The sequence below is a fragment of the Lipophrys pholis genome (assembly GCF_963383615.2).
Source record: "Lipophrys pholis genome assembly, chromosome: 1".
In the NCBI taxonomy this organism is placed as follows: domain Eukaryota; kingdom Metazoa; phylum Chordata; class Actinopteri; order Blenniiformes; family Blenniidae; genus Lipophrys; species Lipophrys pholis.
This window is the reverse complement of record NC_137635.1, coordinates 31,741,368-31,767,988: the sequence shown is the minus strand read 5'-3', so window position 1 is coordinate 31,767,988 and position 26,621 is coordinate 31,741,368. Positions and strand designations below refer to the sequence as shown.

At 41.5% G+C, this 26,621-nt stretch overlaps 1 protein-coding gene across 1 annotated transcript in view; it reads left to right on the top strand.

Annotated features, from left to right (window-relative positions):
* Positions 1-1,821: 1,821 nt before the first annotated feature.
* LOC308110106 (neurocan core protein-like) overlaps positions 1,822-26,621 on the top strand; it is a gene marked incomplete at its 5' end in the record, with an annotated part of 43,451 nt that continues 18,651 nt past the window's right edge. The window contains 12 exons of the mRNA XM_080464195.1: positions 1,822-1,865; positions 2,486-2,535; positions 9,777-9,980; positions 11,217-11,399; positions 11,964-12,138; positions 13,321-13,448; positions 13,904-14,185; positions 15,268-15,411; positions 15,535-15,609; positions 15,709-15,866; positions 15,947-16,109; positions 21,362-22,456. Coding sequence (XP_080320321.1) covers positions 1,822-1,865; positions 2,486-2,535; positions 9,777-9,980; positions 11,217-11,399; positions 11,964-12,138; positions 13,321-13,448; positions 13,904-14,185; positions 15,268-15,411; positions 15,535-15,609; positions 15,709-15,866; positions 15,947-16,109; positions 21,362-22,456 — 2,701 coding nt within the window. The remainder of the gene's footprint in view (positions 1,866-2,485; positions 2,536-9,776; positions 9,981-11,216; positions 11,400-11,963; positions 12,139-13,320; positions 13,449-13,903; positions 14,186-15,267; positions 15,412-15,534; positions 15,610-15,708; positions 15,867-15,946; positions 16,110-21,361; positions 22,457-26,621) is intronic.

Genomic DNA, 26,621 nt, shown 5'->3' with positions numbered 1-26,621 from the left:
TCTATTCTATTCTATTCGTTTTTTAAGCCCATGACATTACTCGTCTGTGCTGTGCAAGTTTTTTTTTTTACCTCTTGCAGTCGGTCTTTTGTTTAATTTAGTTTTTATGCAGCATTATTTAGCATTTGTATCCCATGGGATATAGTCGTCTTTAATAAAGTTTTCTTTTCGTTTCTTTGGCCTGTGTTCGGGTTCTGTGTTTCTAATAACTACACAATCATATAATACGTGATTGATTTGTTATGCTTAACAATGACATAGACAATACTGAAAATGTAATAACTATGAAAAATTGTGCACAAAGTTTTACAGTTTTGAATAATTCATAATAAGGGTACTTTTTTTGCAAATAATACTTTATGCTGTAGGACAATGGTGCTTAACAATATGTACCCATTCTTTTAAAGAAACCCACAGGGAAATATATCAGAAATATACTGGAAGCCAGAAATATTGGAATATGTGTATTTTATCATGTAACTGGAATAATAGATGGTTTCACACTGACCTCAAGCTATTGAAATTTTCTTTATTAACACTCTGGGAGTAGCTATCTTTTACTACAAAAGGCTTAAAAGTTCCATGTGGCTGGTCCTCTGTTACCGTGCGTGTGTGTATATGTATATGTGTGTGTGTGTGTGTGTGTGTGTGTGTGTGTGTGTGTGTGTGTGTGTGTGTGTGTGTGTGTGTGTGTGTGTGTGTGTGTGTGTGTGTGTGTGTGTGTGTGTGTGTGTGTGTGTGTGTGTGTGTGTGTGGTGTTTAGATAAATGTTTTCCAGGTTTCATTGTCTTCTACCTTGACCAGGTCTCATTTGCATAAAGCCGTTGATCTCAGTCCTGATGGAACGAAGCTCTGTCACACACAGGTAGCAGCACAGTGCAGCATGCTGGTATTACAGGCCCTTGTAACACAGGTAGTGGAGCGGGTCCTCCCGGGTCATAAATGTTCGTTCCTGTGAACAAAAGCATCGGATAAATGTATGTGGAGAATCCAATAGTGCCTCCTCTAATCTCCAGGAGCGGATTGGTTCAAAGGTCACCTTGTCTCATTGAGTGTCGATGCTTTACAGCCTCTCTCTCACAATAGCTTTGCTTGAGCTCACTGTGGAGAGAAAAAATAAGAAGGAAAAACACTGAAGACGAGCTGTGGCGAGCTGTGGCGAGCTGTTGCAGCATTGCAAATTTGTTTTGATGTTATGTTGATAGCAAATGAAGTGGGACGTCATTTGTGATGGAGTTTTCAGTGTTCAGAGCTATTTTAGGTGTAATTGGTTCACTTTTATAGGCGGTGTCAGTGGTGAGTTTGAAGTAATGTGGAGCTATAAAAACGGAAGAGAGAAAACCTAAATAATGCAGGTGTGAAAAAAACTTTTAAAAAAAAGCATGAAAAGGTCAATATTAGCTTTTGTGTCAGTAAGATGTGTGTGTAACATTTGTGACACCTTCACTGGTTCTTCCTCGAGCTTGTGAAAGCTGTTTTCATGGACAGCTCATCAAAAACACAGTGTGAGGACGTATGTGTGAAATAGATGTGGAGTATTAAAAAAACAATAAACAGCAGCATAAATAAAACGGTATGTTTCCTTTACATCAGTTGAGAACCTTTTTTTGTTTTGTTGCAAGTAATTAAGAAATATGCTTTGTTTTTGTTCACAAATCGCCAGTAATTTGAGTTGATTAAATTAGCTTTTAAAAGATTTAAAGCTAATTAGATCCCAACAAAACAGCTGTGGGGGTTTTATTTTTTCTGGCACACAGACGAACAAGCAGCTTTTTATCTGTTGTGTCATGAAAAATCCCAACAGTGTCACCTGACAGCTAAATGGGTAACGCGGGCGTAGGGCTTTTCTCCAAAGTGCTCACACAGTAACAGTCAACACGATTGGAAGGATGTGATTTTTGTCTGGTACATTATTGTAGGTTTCTTTTTAATTCATCTACAATATTGCTTAAAACTGTTATAAGGCAAAATATATATATATATATATATATACTTGAAAGTTGGAAATGTGAGTCATTGCATATTTCAAGTGTAAATAAATTCTCTGATATACATTTTAGAGATGATGAAATCTGCTGAGGATAATTAAGCAGACCTAAATCACCCATAGTTCACCCATCACTATGTACAAAATCCAATAAATTGGACAAATCTCTCTCTAAAGGTCTGTAAAAGTACAATGTTTCACCATTAAATGCACTATTTACCCTAGATAGGAGTTATAATTTTGATTCAACTCTAGAATTTTTGGTTTGGAAGAAAGAGGCAGAAATGTCTATAACTAACAGAAACATTTGTTTACAGCAAATAAAGTATGAATTGTATTACCTGGGTGCCAGTGTGCATGGAACTTGAAAAAGTCATTATATGTATTAAAGATACAACTCATTGGACGATGAGCCTCCATCAGATTTGAGTGTTTCTTCGTCTGGTTGTTTTGGTCGTCCTCTGTGCCTCATTGCTCCATTCCTCTCCCTCCCTGCAGGTCCAGGATGATCCTCTTCGCTCTGACGCTGCTCTTCTCTTCAGGCTCGGGTGAGTCTCCCTCCCATGCACTTCATTTTCATCAGCCGCTTCATCTACTGGCGCTGCGAGAATTAATCAGCGGTTCTGGATGTAAACACTCAATAGTAAAGCTCGATGTCAACACACAGTCTGAGTGTGTGTTCGGGGGATACGGGACAAGAGGAAAGGAGGGAATAGATGAGTGGAAGGACTGCAGGGATGCAGAAGTACCACATTAAAAAGTTCCCACACGAGTTCTTTTTGTTTAGTGTTTTTCCGCAGATATAAATGTATAAGAGACTTGTACTAATATGAGTGTTGTTAGTGAGCGCTGACATGCTGGGGATGTTTGCAGACATGCTCGGTGGGACTGAGCTGGAAAACCTCCAAACCCATTTATGCAAGTTTAGTCGACCATCTGTTCCATTACAACCCTGCATAAAATTCACAATTATGGAACAAAAGACCAAACCTTCTCAGAGGTTCAGGTCTCTGCTGGATGGTATCGCAGGTCTGAGTCCCTCACGCAGCCTGCCGACTGCCTGTCGTGAAGATAAGTTCCTCTCTTTAATTACTTCCTCTGCAATTGGCATGCATGATGGTGGTCAGCCTGGATTTTCATTAAAATGGGAACCTGCATCACACATTTTTTAAATTAAAACATTACCTTTCTTGTGATTATGGTCTGACAGCATGAATTTAAACCAACGGATCTCCACTGGAATGAAAAGCAGGACTGGAGCTTGTGATTTCTGCCCAACTTAAGAGACTTTTCTATTTTCTGAGTCTGTAATTTCCCCACCAGCACAAAGCTGCCCTCCAGCAGCTTAAAACAAAGTATATCAAACTGGGACATATGGATAATGACGTTTACAGTACGAGTTGATGACAGACAGGTGGCAAACAGTGTATCAGGTTAATAGTGGATGCATAAGTTGTCTGCGCTGCCCTGTGGTTCACAACATGCTCAGTCTGCTGATAACAGTGAGTGTGGTTTACGGCTTCCGTCTGTGGCGCTTTATAATCTATAACCTTGAAAACTCTTTGGCAAATACGCAAAATTATGTGATATTTTCTGAGTTCACGAGGAGCAACTCAATGTGCTAATAAATCTTGGTTTGGTGCACAATGGATTTCAGGCTGCAGCCTGTTCATTATTGGAGGAGCTGCTTTTCTTTCCTTTCAAGATTTACGCATTTGGTTCATGGAGTTTCAATTCACTTTAATTTATATAGCAGCCATTACTTCATAGCCTTGTCATGGTACTTATGCAATAAAAGAAATATGGAGAAAACCCCTAACAATCCCACATAAGTAAGTAGAGATGACTCTGGAAAGGCAGGAAAAGAAAACCTCCCTTTTAACAAGAAGAAACGTCCAACTTTCTGCTGCACGGGTCCCAGTCAGCACACAGTCAGAGAAAAAATTTATTGTACAGAGAATAAGAAAGGCTGAAGATTGGGCCAGGTCCTGCAGGAAGGTACAGAAAGAAAGACAGACAGTAGAGATGAGAGTTAAGAGAGGAGAGAAATAAACCAACAGCAGCATCATTTTCTAATAAGCAGTTCTGTGTTCTGTCAACGGTTATGATGGGACAAACAGCATTTTAACATGTGAGGATGGGTCCTCGTTAAGAACTCTACGTAAATTAAAGTTTTCTTTCTGGACAAGGAAGCATCAGTGTAAAAGAAAAAATATCTGTTTTAAGGAATAAACCTTCATCAGACACTGAGGTTTTTCAGCTTGCAACAGTTGGGATTAAAGAGGAGTAAGAATTACAAAGAAATTCAGAAAACAAATAAAGCTTATATCATACAAGATAACCCACACACACCCTGCAGACTGGTTGATATAAAGAAGCACAGGTCATGAAGCTCACACATGCACAGTCGGCATTCCTGCAGAGAGAGAGAGAGAGAGAGAGAGAGAGAGAGAGAGAGAGAGAGAGAGAGAGAGCACCAACAGACAAGAGACACTTTTAGTTATTGACATGCAACAATGACAGAGGAATCTATGAAGGGAAAGACATTTTTTAAATATCAAATCAGTCTCACTCTTTCGCCGCTTCCGTAGAAAATGGTCCAGTGTGTCCTGAACCAGCCCTAATTGTAAGCTTCAGTTTATAGAAGCGTTTTAAGTCTTAACCTTAAAATTAACGACCCGAACTGAAGCCGGGAGTTGGTTCCACAAGAGAGGAGCCTGAGAGCTGAAAGCTCTGCCTCCCATTCTACTCTTAGTAAAACTAGGAACCTCCAGTAAGCCAGCACTCTGAGAACGAGGTGTCCTTCTGGGGCGATGTGAGAATAACAGCTCTTTAAGATATGATGGAGTCTGGTTGTTACAAGTAACTGATACGAGGGAAATCTGCGACTTCCTTTCACCGCAGCTCTTCAATTAGAGTTTTCAGACTTTCAGGACATCCTGATCTTAAAGAATTACAATCCCAGGGACGGCAGAGATGTCATGTCTGTACTCCGAATATCAACGCACTTCACAAAGTCGCTCCTCTCCTCTCTGAGAGCCCAGAAGCAGCCCGGCTCTCCACCCAGTGGAAAACCACTGCTCATAATTGTTTCTCCTCACTTTTGTCCAGACTAATGTGCTAATTAGGCTGCTTTGGAGCTGCTGGCAGGTTCACTTTAACATTTTCAGAAAGGGAAGTTATTTCACCTCTTTTTTCCAGTGTCCGTGCCAAACTCAGACAACTGACACTGAGCTGACTTATCCTGGAGTTTTTTTTTTTTTTTTTTATCTAAATCTAATCCTCTCGTTATATAGTTCGTTTTTTTTTTTTTTTTGTCAATTTAAACTTGATTTCGCCAGAAAATCTCATAGAGATTACAAAATCTCATTAACGAGATTGTCCAGGCTCATTTAAAACACAGCATATCCTGAAACACAATATAAATGAACATTTAAGGCCGTCTTCCAAAAGCGTCTTCCTCAAATGTCTTCAGTCTGCTTTAACAACATTAAACAGAAACTATCCCTCAGACACAAATATCCCTGCAGCAGGTTCCACCCTACAGGAGAACCTAAATCACCCCCTTTTGTTTTTTTTTTCCTGGAATCAGAAAGCAGAAGTGAGTCTTGTGGTTGAGTCACAAAGACGCAGACTTCCGTCAATTTTCACATTAGCTGAATTTCATAAATAAGAACGAAGCAAGTTGAGGAATGAAAACATGCCAGCGATTTGGTATTCTGACAATGCAGGCAGCCAACTGGAGCATACGATGAGCGATGATGAGTCAGAGACTTAACGTTTGTTATGAACCCGAGAGCTCCGTGGTAAACAGTCCTGGAGGACCGGAGGCTTTGACGCCACTCATGCATATGTAAACCATCACCTTTTTCAATCACGTTAATACATTTAACTGCTTTTTTCAGCAAAAGAACACTTATTTCCTCAATAGAAGAACTTTAACCTGTTAGTCAGCTGTATATATATATATTAGAATTAGTATTTTGCGTGTGTACTTCTCATCCCCACAGACTGTTTATGATCATTCAAAAACTACACAGACAAGATTCACCAGTGAGTCGCACGTTTCAACAGGAAATGATACTGGAAAAACTGCCAGATGTTAAACCGTGCGATTAACATGAGAAAAAGGTTAAAAGTGCTCACTCGATGCACGTTGTTTTGAGAACTTTGCAGACATATAATCAAAATGAATCCAGTCAATGTGAGAAGAAGGTTGATAAACTGTTTGTGCGTCTTCCCCTCTGTCGAACTGTCGAATTGTCTCCTCCCTCAGTTTGCATCTATCTGTGTCGTTATGAGGCCACGTTGAGTTTTTACAAAAAGATTGTTATTTCCTCCTCGATGTTTACAAAATAAGATCTTCACACAGGAAAGCCGAATCCTGGGCGCAGGTCTCATCATGGTGAAACGAGCGCGTTAACCTCTGCTTCACCGCCGTGCCTCGAAACATCAACGCCAAATATCTGGTGATTGAATCAAACGTAATGTTTCTAACGATATTCGTTAGATCATCGTTCTTGTCCTGGAGTCTGCTGCTGTTGAGAGCAGAAGCCTCAAAAATTCCCACACTAAAGTAGAAGGAATAGAAGGAAGTAGAAGTCGCTGCAGCACTGATAAGTATTATTGTGGCTTTGGGACGGCCACATATGATTCTGCAGAGGACACATGGGAGTAGAAAATCTCATAAAAATGTAAATATTTTCAATATATCTTAACCAGCCTTTTCTGCTCCTTTAAACCGAAGAACCGTTGGAACCGTATTGATTACTTTCCCAGGAGAAAAACATTTGTTTCGCTTTTGTTTTGATCAGCTCGGGCCAAGGACGCCCGTGATATGCAGCGCCGATAAACACTTGATAGTTGTTCCAGAGTTGCTGTTTTTCTTTTTCAAACTAATAATGAAAAGCGTTATTGTGTAGCACGGAATGTAAAAAAGTTTGTGCAGCCTGGGGAGCAGCTGGAAACAAGAAAAGAAAAGATGGAGAAATCAAATCGACAAAAGTCTGCAACTCCGTAAAGTATTCATGAAACTGTTAAAGAAAAACGAAGCGAAGCAGTTTACATCCATACCAACATTTTCTTTTGATGAAATAAAACCCGTTTCGGGAGAAATTTGTAAAAAAGGTGAAATATAATGAACCAACTTTTGCAGTTCATGCGTAAGTCCACTACAGCTGAGTGCACTCTGAAGAGAAGAGAGACGTCTGGTAATGACAGACTCTCTTTTTATGTCACCACCAGCTCTCTTCACCTCTTTTTAGCCTGTTTTCCCCCCTTTGTTCTTTCTGTCACCACCATGCTACACTCTCAATTTCCACTATTGAGCTTCTTCGATGAACCACTTTCCTCTTTCCTGATTCCTTGTCTCGTTCTCTGTTGATCCCACGCTTTACCTCCGTATTTGTTATTACATCTGATTTTTTTTGTGTGTGTGTGTGTGTGTGTGTGTGTGTGTGTGTGTGTGTGTGTGTGTGTGTGGTGGGGGTGGGGGTGGGGGGGGGGGGGGGGGTGGAGGACAAAAAGCCCTCTTTGGATTATCGCACATGTTGGAATTGAATCTGAGATATTTCCATCTGCATTTAGATTGGACGGCTTTCACAAGATGAAACCCTTGAGAGCACCCTCCCCACACACACACACACACACACACACACACACACAGACACAGAATTTGCCTATAAGTGAGGATTTGAGCTGCGAGGGTGCAGAAGCAGCTCATGAACTAGAATTGGATTATTTGTGGGACTACGGTAGTCTGTTTTGAATGCTGTTATTTGCTGTTATTCCAGAAGTAAATACAAGATTACAACAGCTCCTTTTACTGGAGCCGTTTCAGAAGATTTGGTGTTTATATCAGTCCTCACGATGGAGTAGTGTCATTCCTCACTCTATCAGCACTGAGTTGTTTACCATTTTCATTCAGTAAATTATTCATAACATCCATTCACTTTTCCATTATTGGAAAATTTGTAATGTTTAAGAAAAACTACTTTATCACAGCAACTTGGGCTCAGGGGGATTCCTTTTACCAGAAAGAGACTTTCCTTATTTTCTCAGAAGATGATTAATCTAGTCATTATTTTATTTAAACACATATTTCCACTTGAATTTGATTCAAGTCCAGGAGAGAAACTTTAGAATAATTTAAAAAAGAACCAACAACTTTTGTCCAAAAACTGTGACAGATATTACAGTTGTTGGCATATATTTTATACTAAAAGCCTATAAATACCACAAGAAATGGTATACTGTATTTTTATCGATCTAAACAACTTTAAACAATAATATATTATAATCAGATTGTGATTTGTTATAAATGCAGAAGAGAGGATGTTCTCAATGTTCTCATATCAGATTAAAAGTTCAATAATAATAATAAAGTGTAAACATAATATAGATATTTCATTAGAACACAAGACCTTGCAAAAGCATGATTTATTGTTAAAGTACAAGATTAATGTAATGGATGTAGTGATGTAATACAAACAAAATAAAATGTTTGTTATTATCATTGTCATTATACAAAAGCCTGGTTTCTCACAATCAGCCACAAAGGGCCACAAGGCTTGAAGACGTGGTTGGTTGGAGGATCACGTCTGTACAGGTGATGGTGTTGTCATGGTTACGTTGAACCTTTACGCCATGGCAACCAAGCAGAGTGAATCGTTGATATCAATCTGCAGAATGGACCACTTTAATGGCTGCACCATCGACTCCTCTGGTGCAGGAAATTCCTTTAAATTAATTAGCTGGCATGAGTGACAGAGAGTTAAAGTATAAAATAAAAGAGGAAAAATAGGAATTTAAATAATTGAGTGGGAGCGTGTGGTGTCTTTGTGTGTGTGTGTGTGTGTGTGTGTGTGTGTGTGTGTGTGTGTGTGTGTGTGTGTGTGTGTGTGTGTGTGTGTGTGTGTGTGTGTGTGTGTGTGTGTTTGTGTATAAGTGTGTGTGTTTGTGTATAAGTGTGTGTGTTTGTGTATAAGTGTGTGTGTACGTGTGACTGCTGGACTCCTATAATGGGCTGGCGCTGTCTTCCTTTTCTGGAATGACAACACAAGCTCTTGGCTCCTGTGTGGAAATATGAGTGTGAAATTGTTAATGAATCCCAAAGGTCTTGTTAGCAGACACCTTGGTGGGAAGCAACAGCACAGCCTACACTTTCTATATATCCTCCACACTGCACTACTGGGGCACGTTCAACCAGAACTCTGTTGTTTCTTTGGCTCAAAGTAAACTTGTGCTTGCTGAATCATCTGTGTGAGTAAATTATACTGTATTTGTGCTCCCATTGTTTTTGTCACTTTCGTTATACCCTGACACTATTTGACATTTCCTGCTAACCATATCTCCTGGATCAGTGGTGTCAAGCATGAGGCCCGGGGGCTGAAACCAGCCTGTCAAATGCTCCAGACTTCTACACATTGCAAAAGAAAAATAGTAAAAGTTAGAATACAGTGAGGGGAAATTTTTGGAGAACAATAAAACTGCACTTATTTTTCATGAAAATAAGGGAGGGAATTCTAAATTCTGCTATGTTTACTAATCTGGCCCACTCAGGGTCAAATTGGCTTGTTCTGGACTGTTCAAAAATCCCAAAAGTAGAGTTTTCCTCTCATGTGTTAGACATTACAGCAGCTCACATGACTTCTGAAGTACAACCGTCCACTTACAGATAAGATATTTCTAACAGACTTTTCAATACGTATGTATCTGTGTCTTTAGAAAATGTTGATGTCTGCCATGTTTAATTGAGTGCATTATAAAATCTGTTGTTTGTGGTCTGCAGTTGCAGCCTCCTCCATTGTGAACATGCGTAGGATCACTCATCCGGCAGTACAGCAGATGCTTGCGGGCAGAGCCGTCCTTCCCTGTGTCTTCACCCTGCAGACCGGCTCCTCCGACCAGCCGCCCCACCTCCTGTGGACTCGCACCGGCCCACCAGCGGGAGGACCACGTGCTCACCAGGAGCAGATTGTGCTCTCTGCGAAAGGTAAAACACAAACATTAAAAGCTTTGAGGTAAATGGCCTTCGCTGATACAGCAGGTTTTATTCCACAATCACACACTCATGGCTGCCATGTAAGGTGGTCTCGCACCATTAAGAGAAACTCGGGGTTCGGCGTTTTAAACAAGGACACTTCAGTATGTGGACAGGATAGGATGGGGAATCAAACCACCCACCTTGCAATGGAAACATGACCTCTCACTTTCAACTGAGGTGATGTGACCTCGGGGTGATTTCTTGATTCAGGGGAAAGCCTGACACCCCTACATGTTAACCATTCAAGGAGACTGGAATTGCATTAGAAGTTTTCCATTTCTTTCTTGCATATTTTTGCATACAAACATTCACACTTCCATCCAGGAGTTTTAGAAACTGATACTTTCCATTTTCCATTTTTTTGATGAGTAAATCATTTTCTGTTATCAATGAATAGAACGTAAGACATTAAAGTCTCAGCCCTAGTTGGGATTTAGATTTAGAAATGTTTTGTCTTGTATATAATAGTATTTTATTTGCCGATCTTCATTAGCAGAATTAGCTTCATCATCAGTGAAGTTTACCGTCTCTATTGACAATCATCACTTTCATTCGTTTTTCATCAGTGAAGGCCCATACATCCAGACTCTTAATGTTTTCATCCTTGGGCCATCAGAGTCTTAAATAATGTTTTTAATCTTACTGCAGTCCTGCTTAGACTTTTTCTATTTTTTAATTTTTATTATGATTGATTTTATACAGTGACATGTATATCGATTTTAACTGTATTTTGCTCACTGTATGTATTTGATGCCAAAGGGAGAAGCACCTGCAATTTCATTATATCACTCATATAATGTCAAAGAAAGCATTCCATTCCATTCTATTCTATTCTATTCTATTCTATTCTATTCTATTCTATTCTATTCTATTCTATTCTATTCTATTCTATTCTATTCTATTCATTATTATCAGTGATTAGGTTCATTCTTGTCAGTAGTAACTTTACCATTAGCAGTGGTTACTTTCATTGTTAGAGTGGAGTAGCAGGAGTACCACCGTCGTTATCAGTGGTTATATTCGTCTGTCAGATATGGAAAGTTGAATTTCACGTTATTTGCTATGAAAGCTAAAATAAGTGCAGACGCTCTTTGCCACAGGAGGGTCAAAGTTTATTTTTTGCTTCTGAAGTCTGCAGGATGCAGTTTGGCGATTGTAACGAAGGAACCTCTTTCTGTGCCAAAGGTGATGTAATCAAGGTGAATAAGGCTTTCAGCGGCCGCGTCACGCTGCCAGGATATGCTGCCAATCCTCTGAACGCTACCATGGAGATCTCCAGTCTCCGCACCAACGACTCAGGCACTTACCACTGTCAGGTTGTCATGGGAAACGACTACGAGCGAGACACCATCCCCCTGGTGGTCTCGGGTAAGTGCCGCCGCAGCGGATCACGGATTTTGTGGCGCAGCACCAAAACAGGGAGAAGTTGGTGGAAGACCAATTTGCATTAACAGGAAATACTTTAGTTGTTTCCAGTCCATTGAATCGTGTGCTTTATTGCGGTCGACACTTGTTGTGCTAATGTATCACAGATAATGTCAGCTTCTAAAACAGGAGCACGGCCCACTCAATCTTCAACTTCTTTATTTAATTAAGCATTAAAACCATTGATTCACCGTATCAAATTTATAATGACGGAATTCATTATTGGAGCTTTATGCTTTCTCTGCTTGTGTTATTTGCGTTATCTAGTTTTCCACTTGACTAATTGTGTCTAATTCCTTTAATTAAAGTGTTTGGACTGAATACCAATGACGTCTTCTTCTTCTGCTCCTTCACCTGTGAAATTTTACTATAAACTCACGTTTGATCGATCTGCTCCCTGATAACATTCCCATCATTTAATTGGTTGAAATCTGCTTATTTTGCTGTAGCTGTCAGAGACTTTAAAGAGTTTACCACCTGTCTCGGTGTCTGTTCCTGTCTGTGTAGGTGTGGTGTTTCATTACCAGGCTCCCAGCGCCCGTTATGCCCTCTCATTTAGCGATGCTCAGACAGCCTGCCAGGAAAACTCGGCTCGGATCGCCACCGCGGCCCAGCTGTGGGCAGCGTACCATGACGGCTTCACCAGCTGTGCAGCCGGCTGGCTGGAGGATCAGACCGTGCGGTGAGGAGACGACCAATAACGTTCTCTGCCTCCTTCTTCCTGTCATGGACAGTTAGCTCTCTTGCTTGTTGAAGTCCAGCTGCTGGAGGAAGAAGCTGTGCAACTCAAACCTGATCTTGGCGTCATTGAATACTTCACAAATGTGTCTGTGACACTTTATAAAACTTTTTTTGGTTGGGGGGGGGGTTAATTTAGACTATAAAGATTTATTTAGAATCACGGATGAATACTAATCCTTTACTGATACAGATCAAACTTAACTAAATTAAACCCAGCTCATCTTTGTGTTTCACAGATTAACTCGATTTTGCTTCATTCAAACTTTAAAAACTCAAGCAAGACGGAGAATATCCCATATTAACTTCATGTGGTGAATGAACTGAAAGGAAGGTTACTCCCAATATTCCTAATAACAGCGTTACAGTTGAAAGACATTTTTTTGATTTAAAAGCTTTGTCAATTATGATAAAAGGACGTCAAGAAAACCCGCGGGTCAGATACGAAGATTAATGTCTCAGCTACGGGTTTGTGCTGAATGCGGAGCTTATTTCAGCAGATGGTAAGATGAGTGGCACCGGAGCATCCAGCCAACCGGAGCTGTTGCACTGGACTCTGGCCAAAAATACACACATGACGGAGCTTATTAGTGAACTTTACATGCAGTTTGGCCCTCGAGCCAGACAAGTTGTTTGGATTCACTTCTACTCTCTTTGGGTGAACCAGCGCTTCCTTGTAGCTGTTTTTGTTGAATTCAAAGCGAGAAATTCTAAACAAAGAATCTTTAGATGGTGAGCTAATTATTCTAACAAACAGACTTTCTTCCAATTTGATTCCCCAAAATGAAAGCATGTTGTCCCCTTTGAGATCAGCTGATGTGTCAACTGATATTATTGTGATCTTTCCATTTTATGTGCTTCAGAATTGGAGTCATTTATCTCCTGTTTTTTTCAGTACTCTTAATTGGATTTGAATTAAGCCTGATCCCATGTCGTTTAAAAAATCATGCAAATACAAATTTATTCTTAAATGACATTTAAAGGCTTAAAGAAAAGAAACACGTTATGTGAGCCGCAATAATCTGCACACACAACAAAATACCACACTCCTAATATGCTGCTTACCTTCCATTATTAGTTTAGACGTAGTGTGAATTTCTTTTTTCTTTTTTTCTTCCCCCCACAGTTATTCTGTCCAGTCACCAGAGCTTGGTTGCTATGGACACAAGGAGTACTCATCTGGAGTGAGGAATTATGGGAAACGGGACCCAAAAGAGCTTTTCGATGTCTACTGTTTGGCAGACGAACTGGATGGTATTATACACACACACACACACACACACACACACACACACACACACACACACACACACACACACACACACACACACACACACACACACACACACACACACACACACACACACACACACACTCACGTACATATAACACTTTACATGCAGATTATCTCATATTTCAAATTCAAATAATCCAACCAGATTGAGAACAGTTAAGATCTTTTTATTTTTTTATTGTCTTTAGACCCTACTAGTCGTTTCGTGGTCCATTCATCCTCACTTCCTAATGTATTTGTGCTTTAATAATAATGAATGAGTTCTGGACTGACGCCACATGCTGGAGAGGGAAGAAGTTAAAGTCAGCAGTTTAAGCTTTAGTGCTGTAACGTATGCAGGTTTTAGAGTCAGCATGTGTTCTATTTCACACTACAAGCCACCAGACTGATACGGTCTGCTTTCCCCGTCCTCCAGGTGAAGTTTTCCACTCCTCAGTCCCGGGCCGACTGTCGCTGTCCTCGGCCTCAGACCGCTGTGTGTCCCTGGGGGGCCAGCTGGCCACCGTGGGGCAGCTGTATTTGGCCTGGAGAGCCGGTCTGCACAGCTGTGCCCCAGGCTGGGTGTCTGATGGCAGCGTGCGCTTCCCCGTGACCTGGCCCTGCCCCGACTGTGGCTGCCAGCCAGGGGTCCGCACCGTCACACCCAACAACACTGCTGACAACAGCACGGCGCTTTACGATGCTTACTGCTACAGAGGTACTGCGGAAAAGCTCCGGATTTACATGCATGTGTTTGTGGAGGAAATGATTATTGATGATTCAGAGCAACGGTTCCCGACTGGTGATATGGGACCGCCTTGGTGGCGCCAGAGATCACTGGGGGACTTGAGGCTTTTGTCTGTTCTGAGGTTTTCAAGATGTGATTTGCACGTGTCAAAAAAACCCAGGAAATGACTTTTTTTTTGTCTCAGACTAACTTGAGAAACAGTCCAATGGGTGTGTCCACCAATGTTTGGTTTCACTGTAATGGTTTGGTTTATCAGAGAGAAATCCAGGGAATTTCCTGGTAAGAGGGAGAAAAACACTGATCAGGATGCAACTGAAATACAGTCAATTTAGATGGTAGAATTCTTTATTATACAGCAGGTTACTTCTCATAGATTCTAACAGGACAAACATTTCTTTATGAGGGCTGATAATAATACTGCAAATTACATTTAAATAGCAGCCATACACTCTCAGAGCTCTCTGTCCCAAAATGTACAACTTGCCCCTGATGTAGTCTTTGTAGAGGCCCTGAGAAGTTAACGTGTCTCAACACAATAACATTAGTGCATTTACAGTAAGAACAGCCTTTTCTGATGATGTACTCTGAAATATCAAACAAGACTAATGAAAAAGAAGAGCATAGACTAGCATGGACATTACGTGTTATAAGGCCCTCCCTCCCACCCCAAGATGACCAGGAGCCAAGTTGTGCCCATTGTAAATATTAAACATTCAAATCAAAATGCCATCTCACTCCCACTGCAGCCGTGAGTGTGATTCACGCAGTACCAATGACAATAAATGTCATTGCCACTGCTGTAACTATGGCAACACTGACTTCTGATCCACAATACATGTCCCACCATCAGGGATTGACAGAAGCTGTGGGGGAAATAGTCGGAGAGCAGAGAGACGACAGGACGTGTTGAAGTTTAATATCTTGACTCTCAGCTGTCAGTTCAGGCTTTTGTGTTGACTAATATTGGATCATTTGCAGCGAGATTAAACCACGGCGAAGCTTTAAGACACAGAATCCTTCTGTGATTTGTCCATCTTCAATTTGTTTCCCAGGCAAAGTGAAGGACACAGACTCCATCTCTCAGATCTACTCCTCCCTGTGGAAGCCCTGGAGCTATCTCACAGGCTCCAGTGATGCAGCCGCCACAGAGACACGCAGCGCCGATCCCACTACACAACAAACCACCGCAGCCAAGGGTTCGACATTTATCTGTGATCCACACATCTGTGGGGACATGAACCACAGAATCAGTCAATACAGACACAAGAAAACTACATGCCATGTCTCACAAGCAGGATTGTATTAATTCATCCATGCAGGGTCCTCGGGTGGCGATGATCTCTCACCTTCCAACTGGACAGGATTGGTTGACATCGAGGAGGAGGAAAGTGCCTGTAAGTCAGAGAAGTGACACCAGTGAGAACAGTGAGGAGAGATTTCGTGCAAATCATGTTAAAGGGATCATTTGAATAATTATTTTCTATCATTTTAAGCCCCAGACCCCTGGTCTTCAGAGTCCTCTGGGACATTCATGACCCTCCAGTTGATCCCAGGACAGAGCTCCTTTGACTGGGGGGACCTGCTGGGGCCCGGTCCTGACTCTGAGGAGTTTCTCCGCCCCCCGGTCCAACCAACTCCTGCTGAGAAGAAGGTTTGTTTTCTGCTGGTTTTCTGCAGTTTAAAAACCAAAGCAGCGTCGCTAAGTTTCGGTTTGTTTGCTTGTTAATTCAGGTGATCTCTAAGATCGTTAAGTCAATTTGGAAGCCTTGGAACTACCTGGTGGGAAGTGAGAGTCCGCAGCAAACCCAAACACCAAGTGGAGAGTCAGGGGAAGACGAGACGGCCACAAAGAAGACGGACGGGGAGTCGGATGCATCCAGTGCAACATCTCCAGGTAAGTGACTGATAATAGTGTCATTCAGGTCACGGTGGAACCGTTAGATCTTCAACACCTGAATCCAGCCCGGCTACCGTATAAGACACAAAATAGAAAGCAGTGAAGAAAAGAACTGAAAATTATAAATGGCTTTAACAAGAATATGCACGCACACACACACTAACTTTGTCCAGCTTTCTAAAGGGGAATGTTTTGCCGTTATTGTTTAATTTCCTCCATTGTTCGAGACAGAAAAGCTTTCAATCATCTAATATTGTAATATTGAACGCCTCAGCTGCCGAACAGAAAACAAAGGGGGGAAAAAATGTCGAATGTAACTTTGGTGTGAGAATGAAATGAACTCGGCCAGAGTGTTTTCCATTTTCTAAATGAAGTGATGCACTGCCACCAAGATGTCCGTTCTGTGTGGGGTTTGCATGTTCACCTTCTGCTTGGTAAAGCTGTTGTGTTGGCACTGCGGCTTCCCCCCACAAGCCATAAACAGGCCTGTTTAGGGTCGATCACAGACTTTATTGTGCATGGTTTTGTGGGTAAATGGGTTGTTGCCCGTCTCTCTGGGTTAGCCCCGTGATTGACTGGCGACCTGTCCCTTTGCCCACCTGGGATAGGCTCCAACTCCGGAAATTTGATAGGCTTTACCATCTGATACTCTTCATTTTACAACATATACTGCACAACAGTACTCATCCACTAACATAGTCAGTGTTTACAATGCTGCAATTAATATATTGTAGAAAAGGGACTATTGAGACATGATGGTGGTTTATGATTATGAGTGTGCGTTTTAAGCATCTCACTGCCGCTTCAGTAATTTGCTCAGTGTGTGATGTTAGGAATAGGCAACTTAACACAATGGTACATTAATTATACTACAAACAGGCCTCTGGAACTAAATTTATTCCAAAACAGACACATTAAGGGAGAGAAGCGATGGAGCAGAGAAGATGTGTGCAGCATAAACCTTTTGCTGCTCTGCACGAGAGGCAGAGTAGTTTGAAGTCTAAAGACCTCCCAGGTCGGGTCACTCTGACCTTTCTTCTTCTGTTGGGATGCTAACAAGCTGTGGTTGGAACCAAGTGCGACATCTGCAACAAACAGCTTCTTGATTCACTCTGAGATACAATCTAAGTGGTTAAAAAGGTTTTTGCCTTCAGAGGGAATGATTCGCCGTCCTCTGCACACACAGTGCATGTATGCACATGTGCACACCCCCATTATAACTGTTGTTCATCCGATGCTATATTAGTGTGGATACAGCTGCTTTATCATTAGAGATGACGTTGTATCGTGATTTTGAGCAAGAAACTAAATCATTAACAGTTTAAAACAACATGCAGATTGCATTTGACATGAAACACGATGCATACCATCCAAGCAGATTAAACAAAAGTGAGCTTTAATCTGTCAAGTATTTATTCATAATCAGAGAAGAAAGAAAAGGATTGAAGGTCCTTCCTGAACGGTGGAAACTTCCTTGGTGAAATTCACTCATTCGGGGATCTTATTTTATTTTATATTTTTAATAAAATGGTTTTTACGCCTCCAGATTTTTCACCAAAGAGCAGCTGAAAGCATTTTGTTTAAAGGACACCCACTGCGGATACAGACATTTCAGTATACATGTGTTTTGATGGAGAGGATGTTTGTCCCTCTTCAACACCCGTGTGTCTTTCTATGGCGCATGCAGGAATGATGCATCCTACATTCTGGTTTTTGGCGCCATCTTCAAGTTTTCTTAATACATCAATGTTTGAACTGGATGGAAAAGCCACTAAATCAAAGTCATTGGCCTGTTTTGTGACGACTGACTGAAATCTCAGGAGTTCAGATGAGTTCACAGGGCGTTTAAGGGCTGCAAGTGGATTTTGGTGAGTCTTCAGCAGAAGATAACTGTTTTCACTGTTTGTTGAAACTGTGTTACAAAGTTGTTGGTTTAGTTTGGATGCAGCTTTTGAGCCTGTGGTTTTATTCTGTTTGGTCAGACTTGGTGTCCAGGGAGGTTTTATGTGTTTTTTTTTAATGCCTCTATTTATTTATCTTCTCTGTAGTGGCGGTTTATGTATCTGACCGGTCAGAGCTGCAGGGCTGAGCCATTAAGTCTGTCCATCTGTCTGCCTGTCCATTCGCCCACGCCATATTCATTAAGATAATATCATAGAGGAGAAGTCTGCACTCTTCTCTCACATCAGGAATGCTCTTCGATAGACTTTTCTATAGAGTTTGCATGATCTCCCCGTGTTTGGTGCAGGTCTTTATGTGTCCTGTGATGGACTGTCCAGGCACACAACAGGTCGTCAGCTGGAACTGATGCCAGGCTGCATTAGCCCAACTTGAATAAAACTAGTAAAAAGGATCAATGAATGTCCCAAATGCTTTCAAGGAAGTCCCATACATTTGGCCATTTGATTATTAAATATTAAAGATTACCTGAATAAGATTTTAGTAAAGGCCGCACGGCCCTGTAGTGACGCTGCAGTGGTTGAAGCCACAGAGCGAAAGTTGGTTGGATTTCAGTGTGGACTTTTAAATGTTCTCCTTTTATTTCTGGGCACTGGGTTTCTGAGTCACTCAGTCACTTTAAAAACAGTCAGTCGGTGTTTGTCAGGTCCTCTGATTGTCCCTATGATGGACTCATGATCTGTCTAGATCAGGGGTCTCCAACATTTTATCTTCTGGGAGCTTCTTATACAAAGTTAAAATTATGGAGAACTTGTCATGTTTTGTACTATATGTTCACACAGCTAATTCCCAGAAAGAACAAATGAATGTGCTTGTTTCAGACCTAAAACATGTTATCTGTGTATTGTCTGTATATTCTGAATATATGTATGTATCTATATATTATCATATAACTTAAATTCACATGATTTGATTTGATTGATTTATTTCCAAAGAAAATGTTAAAATTGTTAAAAAGAAACAAGAGAAACAAACATAATTTAAAAATAAATAAAAGACAATCATCCAAATATGTAATCCATCATGTGCATGTTGCATTCTTAAAGATCTTGAACTTTTTTCAGTACTTAAAAAAGTGCTTCAGAATATTTGCTATCAAGAAAATGAAATAACATGCACAAGGGTGTGCACATCGGATTCTTTAATATTTTAAACATAATGATAAATAACTTTCTTCAGAAGCCTGAAGAAAGTTGTCAACATCGGCGTCTACAGCCACAAGGTCCAGAACCTTAAGAAACCCGTGTTTGAGTTCAGAATACTGATGGAGCTTCACGATGACGGCGATGCTGGTGCTGCCAAGACATCCGGGGAATTATAAAAGCAGAATAAACACAAAAGCTTTGGCTAATTTATTCACTGGGGTCACACTGTTTTAATAAGAGGAACAGAGATAACATACTGATACCTGCGGCTGAACATGAGCAGCAGTAAAAGTTATTCAAAGGTTAATATGCTATAATTTTAATTGTTCAGCCCAATCAAGATCAAATTATACTGTATGTAGCCCCGGTATTGATATAAGTCACCTTTGATTCAAAGTTTCATTAATATATATCATCATATTGTCACGGATTGAAATTATTCCTTTCAGAAGATTAGAGAATTATTAAGCTTCACTTATTATTTGTCTGTCACTTATTCCTGTGACTTTGGCATTTCTTTGTTCAGGCTTCATCAAATGAAAGCTGTTTACAAATTACAAGCGCTTAGATTACTGAAGAGGATTGTGCGATTGCGGAGTAGGAGCTGTTAGGAATTAGAAATGAGTTTCGACTTATAATATTAATTTAATTGCTATGGCTTTTAATTAAATAAAAATTTTGGTTGATGTGGGGCCGACATATTCATTTGTTTTATAATCAAGCCTCTTGTAGGAAACAATCATGTGAGATTAACCAAGTGTTGCCATGGAGACGTCTGGTCAATCTGGTCACTGTGGTCACTCTGTTATGACACATGGTAAATGTAATGAAAATATTTCAATGTAGTTTATTTGTCCAAAATTTTAAACTGTAATAAACATTCTTAGTCATTTACAGGTCAGTAAAAACCCAAACAGATTGTGAGAGGGAATGAAAGTACATGGTGAAAATCCATGCACAGGGAGAGCATGCAAACTCCATATAGAGGGAAAGAGAGATATTGTGGCTGTGAAGCAAGTTTCTTCCTGTTACTTTTAAACACTTGCAGGTTTTCAAGCTTTCACTTGATCCACACTGGACAGGATTGACTTGGTTTCTGATGCCACAAATCATGTTTGTAGTCTCGTCTAACTTTTTCAGCGAATGCCTATTAATTCTCTCCCGTCTGCAGGGAAACTAAAGCCTCCTGGTTTTAACTTGACATATATTTCTTTCTGAACAATACAGCTCAGACATCTGATGTGGAACCAAGGAGAACAACAGGTTTTTGGACAGATTGGCATTGTGGCTTCACAATATTAGGACAACATGCAATGATACAGTCAAGTGTTGTGATGAAGATATGCCTGGCAATAAATCAACATTACATTTTATGGTTACGTCTACCTGTGGAGCCCTCTGCTCACAGTATTGTATAGAACTTACCTGAAATACATGCAACGTCCACAAGCAGTTTTATTTATACATTTTCTTTGTAATGTTTTGTTGTTTTTTTTCATTAGCAGCCATGCTTTTGCTAAAAGTGCCTCGCTTCCTACAGATCTGTATGGAAATTAGCTGTGCTACGTTTGTCCTGCATTACTGTGTTTTTGATTTATACTTTTTCTCCAAATAACAGACATGCTGGGACAATGTAAATGCTAAGATGCAAATTTGATTGGTCAAATGATTTAGAGTCAAAACACAAACAAGAACTTACATTTTTTTTTAAGTGACACGAAATAATCCAAATGAGCAGTGTTCAGTTTGCACCCTCTCGCTTCCACAAACAGAGTGGGAACCCGGAGCGCTAGGGCTTCACCTGATTGGCATGCAGAGCATGAATGCAGAGTGCATGCAGACTTTTATGATGCGTGTATGTTCATGTAGAAATCCCATCAACATTTCCAATATGTTTTGCGGCCCTGAAAAGCAGTTTCTCAACATTGTCTGGTAGCAATAATAAGAAAGTACTGGCAGCGCTTCTACAGTGATAGAAACATCTTTCGCAGTTCGTAGGTGTTTGTTTTGTCACTCAGTAAGGCAGAAAGAATCTGTAGGATGATTTCTCACTTTGTCACTTGCAGGATCATCTTTTAAACTCTGGCTACAAGGATTACACTCCTGACTTTCCCTCCTCTTCTTGTTTCTTGCTGCCCTGCACAGGTTTGTTTTCATGGGGAGGTTCATGGTTCAGCGGTCCCTCAAGGAAAAACACCACAACAGCCAGCGAAGCCTCACCCACCCACCTGGAATCCACCTCGGCAGCCTCCATCACTACGGAGAGCAGTAAGACTCCGGAGAGCTCAGAAGCGCAGACGTCCACCACCGTCAGCCCTGCGCCAGAAGTTTCCTCTTCTGGAGGGGGTCCCTGGATCCGCATCGATCCGGAGACCACAACCCAGCTGAGTGACAAGAGGGAGGAGACGGTGACCACTAGGGCCAGTGGCAGAGGAAGAGGAAGGGGGAAGAAGAACCGAGGGGAGGACAGGGGTAGAGGAGAAGACAAGGGAAAAGAGGAGAAGGTTAAAACGGAGGAGGAGGGCAGTGGAGAGATCACCGGTGCAGAAGCAAAAGGGGAGATACAAGTCTCACGTCGACCAGTTGGAACAAGTAAACCAAGAGAAAGATCCAGGGAGAGATCTAGAGAGAGGGGTCATAGGAGAGGACAGTCCACCACGACCACCACGGCCACAACCACTGCAAGTCCCCCTGAGCCCACTGGGTCTTCCACTGGGACAGACGACTTTCCCACATCCACAGCTCAGTCCACTGTACCTCCTGCAGAAAACTCGTCTGTGTTGACCTCACAAGACCAAACCACATCCTCATCTTCATCCCTGGCACCATCAACCTCAACATCCGTGGTGTTTCCTCCATCTGGATATGAGTCAGAGTCTTCTCCCCCTTCTTCCTCCCCCTCCTCCCCCTCCTCACCTCCAGCCTCTACCCAAACGTCCTTTTCACCCACTTCTGACCCTCCATCGTTCACTCAGACTGAAGGATTGGGAGAGTCGGCGCCATCATCTCACCCAGACACCAAGGACAGCTCCACTGATCCTCCAACCACACTTCGCTCGCTCCCAGTGGAGAAGGTCAGTGCCAAAGGCTCTCTGAATTATCCCCCGTCACTGTTGCCGTTCGAGGAGGAGCCTGCCTGGTCCCATGCTGTGGGCTCCGGAGCCCTCCTACCCGCCAATACGGAGGAGTATAGCAGCAGAGGAGGCGCTAATGTCACTACAACAACCCTCAGCCTTTCAGGTGAGCATTTCATTTCTTTCAGATTTCTCTCCCCAGTGAGCAGTGGTATATCTCTGCCAACACCACGTCTGTTCACATATTTCCAGTGTCATGATAATTAGTCTAAAATGGTGGCCGAGAGATTTGAGACGTGGACTTGGGATTGAAAGTTTGCAGGTTTGAATCCCACAGTGGTGCTGTCCACTGTCTCTGAGCATGACCCTTGACCCCCATCAGCCCCCTGGAATATGACAGAGAGGTAATGTGGGAAATTAGATTTTTCCAAGAGAATTGGTAAAGTAAGCTTTAAAATGTGTTGACAAAATGGCGTTTGGTATTTCATTAGGTTGGAGTTGTGTTTGGACCTTCTTATGTTGTTTTCTTTTCTATGTCGACAAATTTTCTGGCTTCATTTTTATGTTTCGAAAATCACAATGAGAAAAACAAGCAGCAGTAACACCACTAGCACTGGAAAAGCAATTATCGTTCACATTTACAGTTTTAGTTTGGAGTTTCTCACCACTTGGAGAAGTCTAGTACAACTACAATTACTCATAAAGGAAAGATCTGGCAGCTTAGTATTCTATCTCGTTCAATATTGAGTCAGTAAAGTTTATTCGTGTGCTGCGTCATGCTGAGGAAGTCCTGTGCAAATGATGGGAATGGAGATTTTCCAAAAATCTAAATAAAAAGAACAATGAACTGAATTCATTGTATTTTTTTTCACTCACATTTTCTTTTCCTGTGGTGCGAAAAAGTACATTTACACCTCAAAATTGAATGTTCAAAGAAGATTTCTGTCATTTTAATACACTTTCATTGGGGTGACCTTTGCTTGAAGGGTGGCTTGCTGGATCCCAACTGGCTTTCCAGTTAACTGAATCCTAAACGCTAAAGACCCCGAGGGTTCAAGGCGCCGCCGGGGCTGACCTCATGAATCGTGGTTACGGCCGCTCCACAGTCATTTCGAGGGATTGTAAAGGGCCAGAGTCGTCCCAAACCGACTATGGAGTTAGAATGGAAAAGGCCTCTGTGACTTTTTCGCTACTATATGACTTGACCTTTACTCAAAGAATTATTTCCTTTATGAGAGTGGAAACAGTCAGATGTGTCATCTGGATGAACTGAGGGTTCTGGATTACTTCCTGGGGGAGTAAGATGGAAGTAACAACTGCAACAATTAAAATGGCCAACATAGCCACTAGAAAACAAAAACAAACTAGAAGGGCAAAAGAGTCAAAATTGCTAACAAACATTTATCAAAAATATACAAAACCTGAAAACTGAAAAAAACAAACATCTGAAATAGTTAAAACTGCTGAATCCACTAAAAATGGTTAAAAATATATATAAAATGACAAAAAAATCACTACAAGGACCAAAACCGCTCATAATAAATACAATTTAGAATATGTTTTTTCTATTTATAGCAATATTCTATGCACACCTTTATGATCTGTGTTATCCTTATTTTAAAGGTTTCACAGATTGACATCCATTGGACTAATAAACACACCTGTGGTCTGGTCAAGTCATATCTCTGTTTTTCATTCAGTTAGAATCGTTTACATCCAAGCCATCTCGTCTCTCCTCTGGTGTCCCCCAGGGCTGTGTCCTAGATCCCATCCTTATCATTGTCTGGCCAGGTTTGCCATGAATACAACATGCAGTTCTATTGCTATGCGGATGACACCCAGCTCTACCTTTCAACCAAACCCACGTCACTCCATGACTGTCGACAGAACATCAAATTGTTCTTGTCCTTCAACTTGATCAAACTCAACAGTTATATAACTGTGGTTCTTCCCATCGGCTCCAAATCCATCTTCCATCACTATTGACTAACAATGTACACGTATAGGCAGAATATGCTCTGTGTACTTGGATTTTGAAAGACTTTGGTGTTTGTCTGCTGTGACAGTTATATTTTGTTCCCCTTTAAGATATTTGACCCATCAAAGGGGGGGGGGATATGATAACCCGAATATGTTGACCCCTGGAATAAATCCCTTCCTGGATACCACACATGTGACTGGGAATAGCAACAACATTCATGTACAATAATTAGGTTTTGCTGTTGAACCAGTAATCAAGAAAATCAGGGTAACTGGATATTTCAGTAAATTATCGGATCATCTGTGTATTTGTTGTCAAGCCCCAGGAATGAAGTTGTGCATTGTCATTGTAGCTAAAATGATTGTTGTGCAAAGTGTGGAAATATAAGGCTCTGGGTGGTTAAAAAAAACAAAAAAAATGGAATTATACTCCAAGACTGCCTTTTCATTTTCTTTCCTGTGACCTTGCCGAGGGCTTATTTATTCAAAAGATTCAGTGAGTTTTCCCCAGCTGCATAGCTTTTGATTTCCACCAGCCGCAGCAGCGGAGACTCCACCGCTGCCACCCAGCACAATCTGATGATTAAGTCTGCAGCACAGTGCATCTCGGAGAAGCTCCTGGCTGGCCACCTGGTTTACTACTACTTCTTTTGCTTGATAATGAGAGCACATCCAGAAAACATCCCATCGCTGAGTGTTTCAGAAGCCCATGGGCTTCATGCTATCACACATTTCTATGGTGATTTATTTCCGCTCCCTGTGAGAGCTGCTCATGTCTGCGGCGGGCGTGGTGAGCCGCCCGCTCCAGAGTGCCAGGAGTCCTCCGATGGAAAACAGCTGTAAACTGTATCGACAAGAAGCCGAGGGCAGCCATCTGGGCTGCTGGTGCACAGTATGAGGGTTGATTGATTGACTGAGAGACCCCGGAGTCATGCAGGCAGAAGGCCATAAACACACAAACACACAGTGATATCTTTGCTAGACAAACAGAAGGGCTGGACGGATGCGCCCGCTGGAGATCGTAGCTTGAATAATGGCTTTTCAGCTTACATCGCTCTGTCGTGTACACGCTCCAGGTCCAGGTTCAGTCCCTTGTGGTTGGGTGTCTCATGGTGGTGGTGGTGGTGGTGGTGGATTCCCATCTGTTCGCTTGACTGGATCACAGAGCACTTCATCAGTCTGTTCAATCAATGAGAGACAGCAGAAAATAAGAGCCTCAGGTTGTTTTCAAGGAGCTTCATCAAAGCTCATTGTTGTGTAACGCACACACACACACACACACCCACACGCACGCACGCACGCACACACACACACACACACACACACACACACACACACACACACACACACTATCTAATTTCTTATCTTCTTGTTGTCGTTTGCTTTGTTAGTACCTCTCTGTGAATCATATCGCATAGGAACTACATTTGTGTGACTGTGATTGCGACCAAAAATGTAAAAATTTTGACATTTGACAGCAGGAGAAATAATGAAATTTGAATGCTTTACCTTAAGTGACCCAAAAAAAGCAACAACAAAAATGGCTATACTTTTGTTGTATTTGTATAAATATACGGCTGCAATCAATAATGACAAGCAGCTGTTGCATTTGCATCTATTCATATAACATAGACGTGTGATATTGTGCAGTAACTCAAAATGAGTGCTGTACATTAGGTGGCAGTGTTGAGTCACTCTCGGGCCTCTGACTGGCTTTCGGAGTTTTGGCTCATGTTTTTGAGTTAGGAAAATAATAATAATAATGGCATGCTGACAGAGGTGTGGCTGCCATTTTGCGCCAACGGCCCCTCCGACCACCACCAACATTCATGCACCATTCATACGAGGCAATGTGGGTAAAGTGCCTTGCCCAAGGACACAACGACAATGACTGTTTGATAGAGTGGGATACGGACAGCCAACCCTTCGGTTATCCGGTTATTGGACGACCGACTCTACCGCTGAGCCACCATCGCCCCACAGAAAACACCATCTAGTGGTGCAAACGTGTACTGCAAGACAAAAAGGCTGAAATAAATGGGATAATTAGCTGATGTTGATTAGGTACAAAAAAGAAAACCACCAAAAACTGTCTTTGCGATGGCATTATCAATCATGGCTATTTCAACCATGCATTATGGGACGGCAGTTATCAATGGGCAAAATCATCCTGGACTGATCACCAGTCTATCACATCTATATGTTATGATTACATGTTTTACTGCTCTGAGGGAATTCTTGGGTTTGGGTCAGAACCAGACAATGTATGTAGGCGTTGGTACTTACAGGCATCACAGCGAAGTATTACTCGCTAACTGTCGTATCTCTGTAAACCTATTAGTTGTATTTTG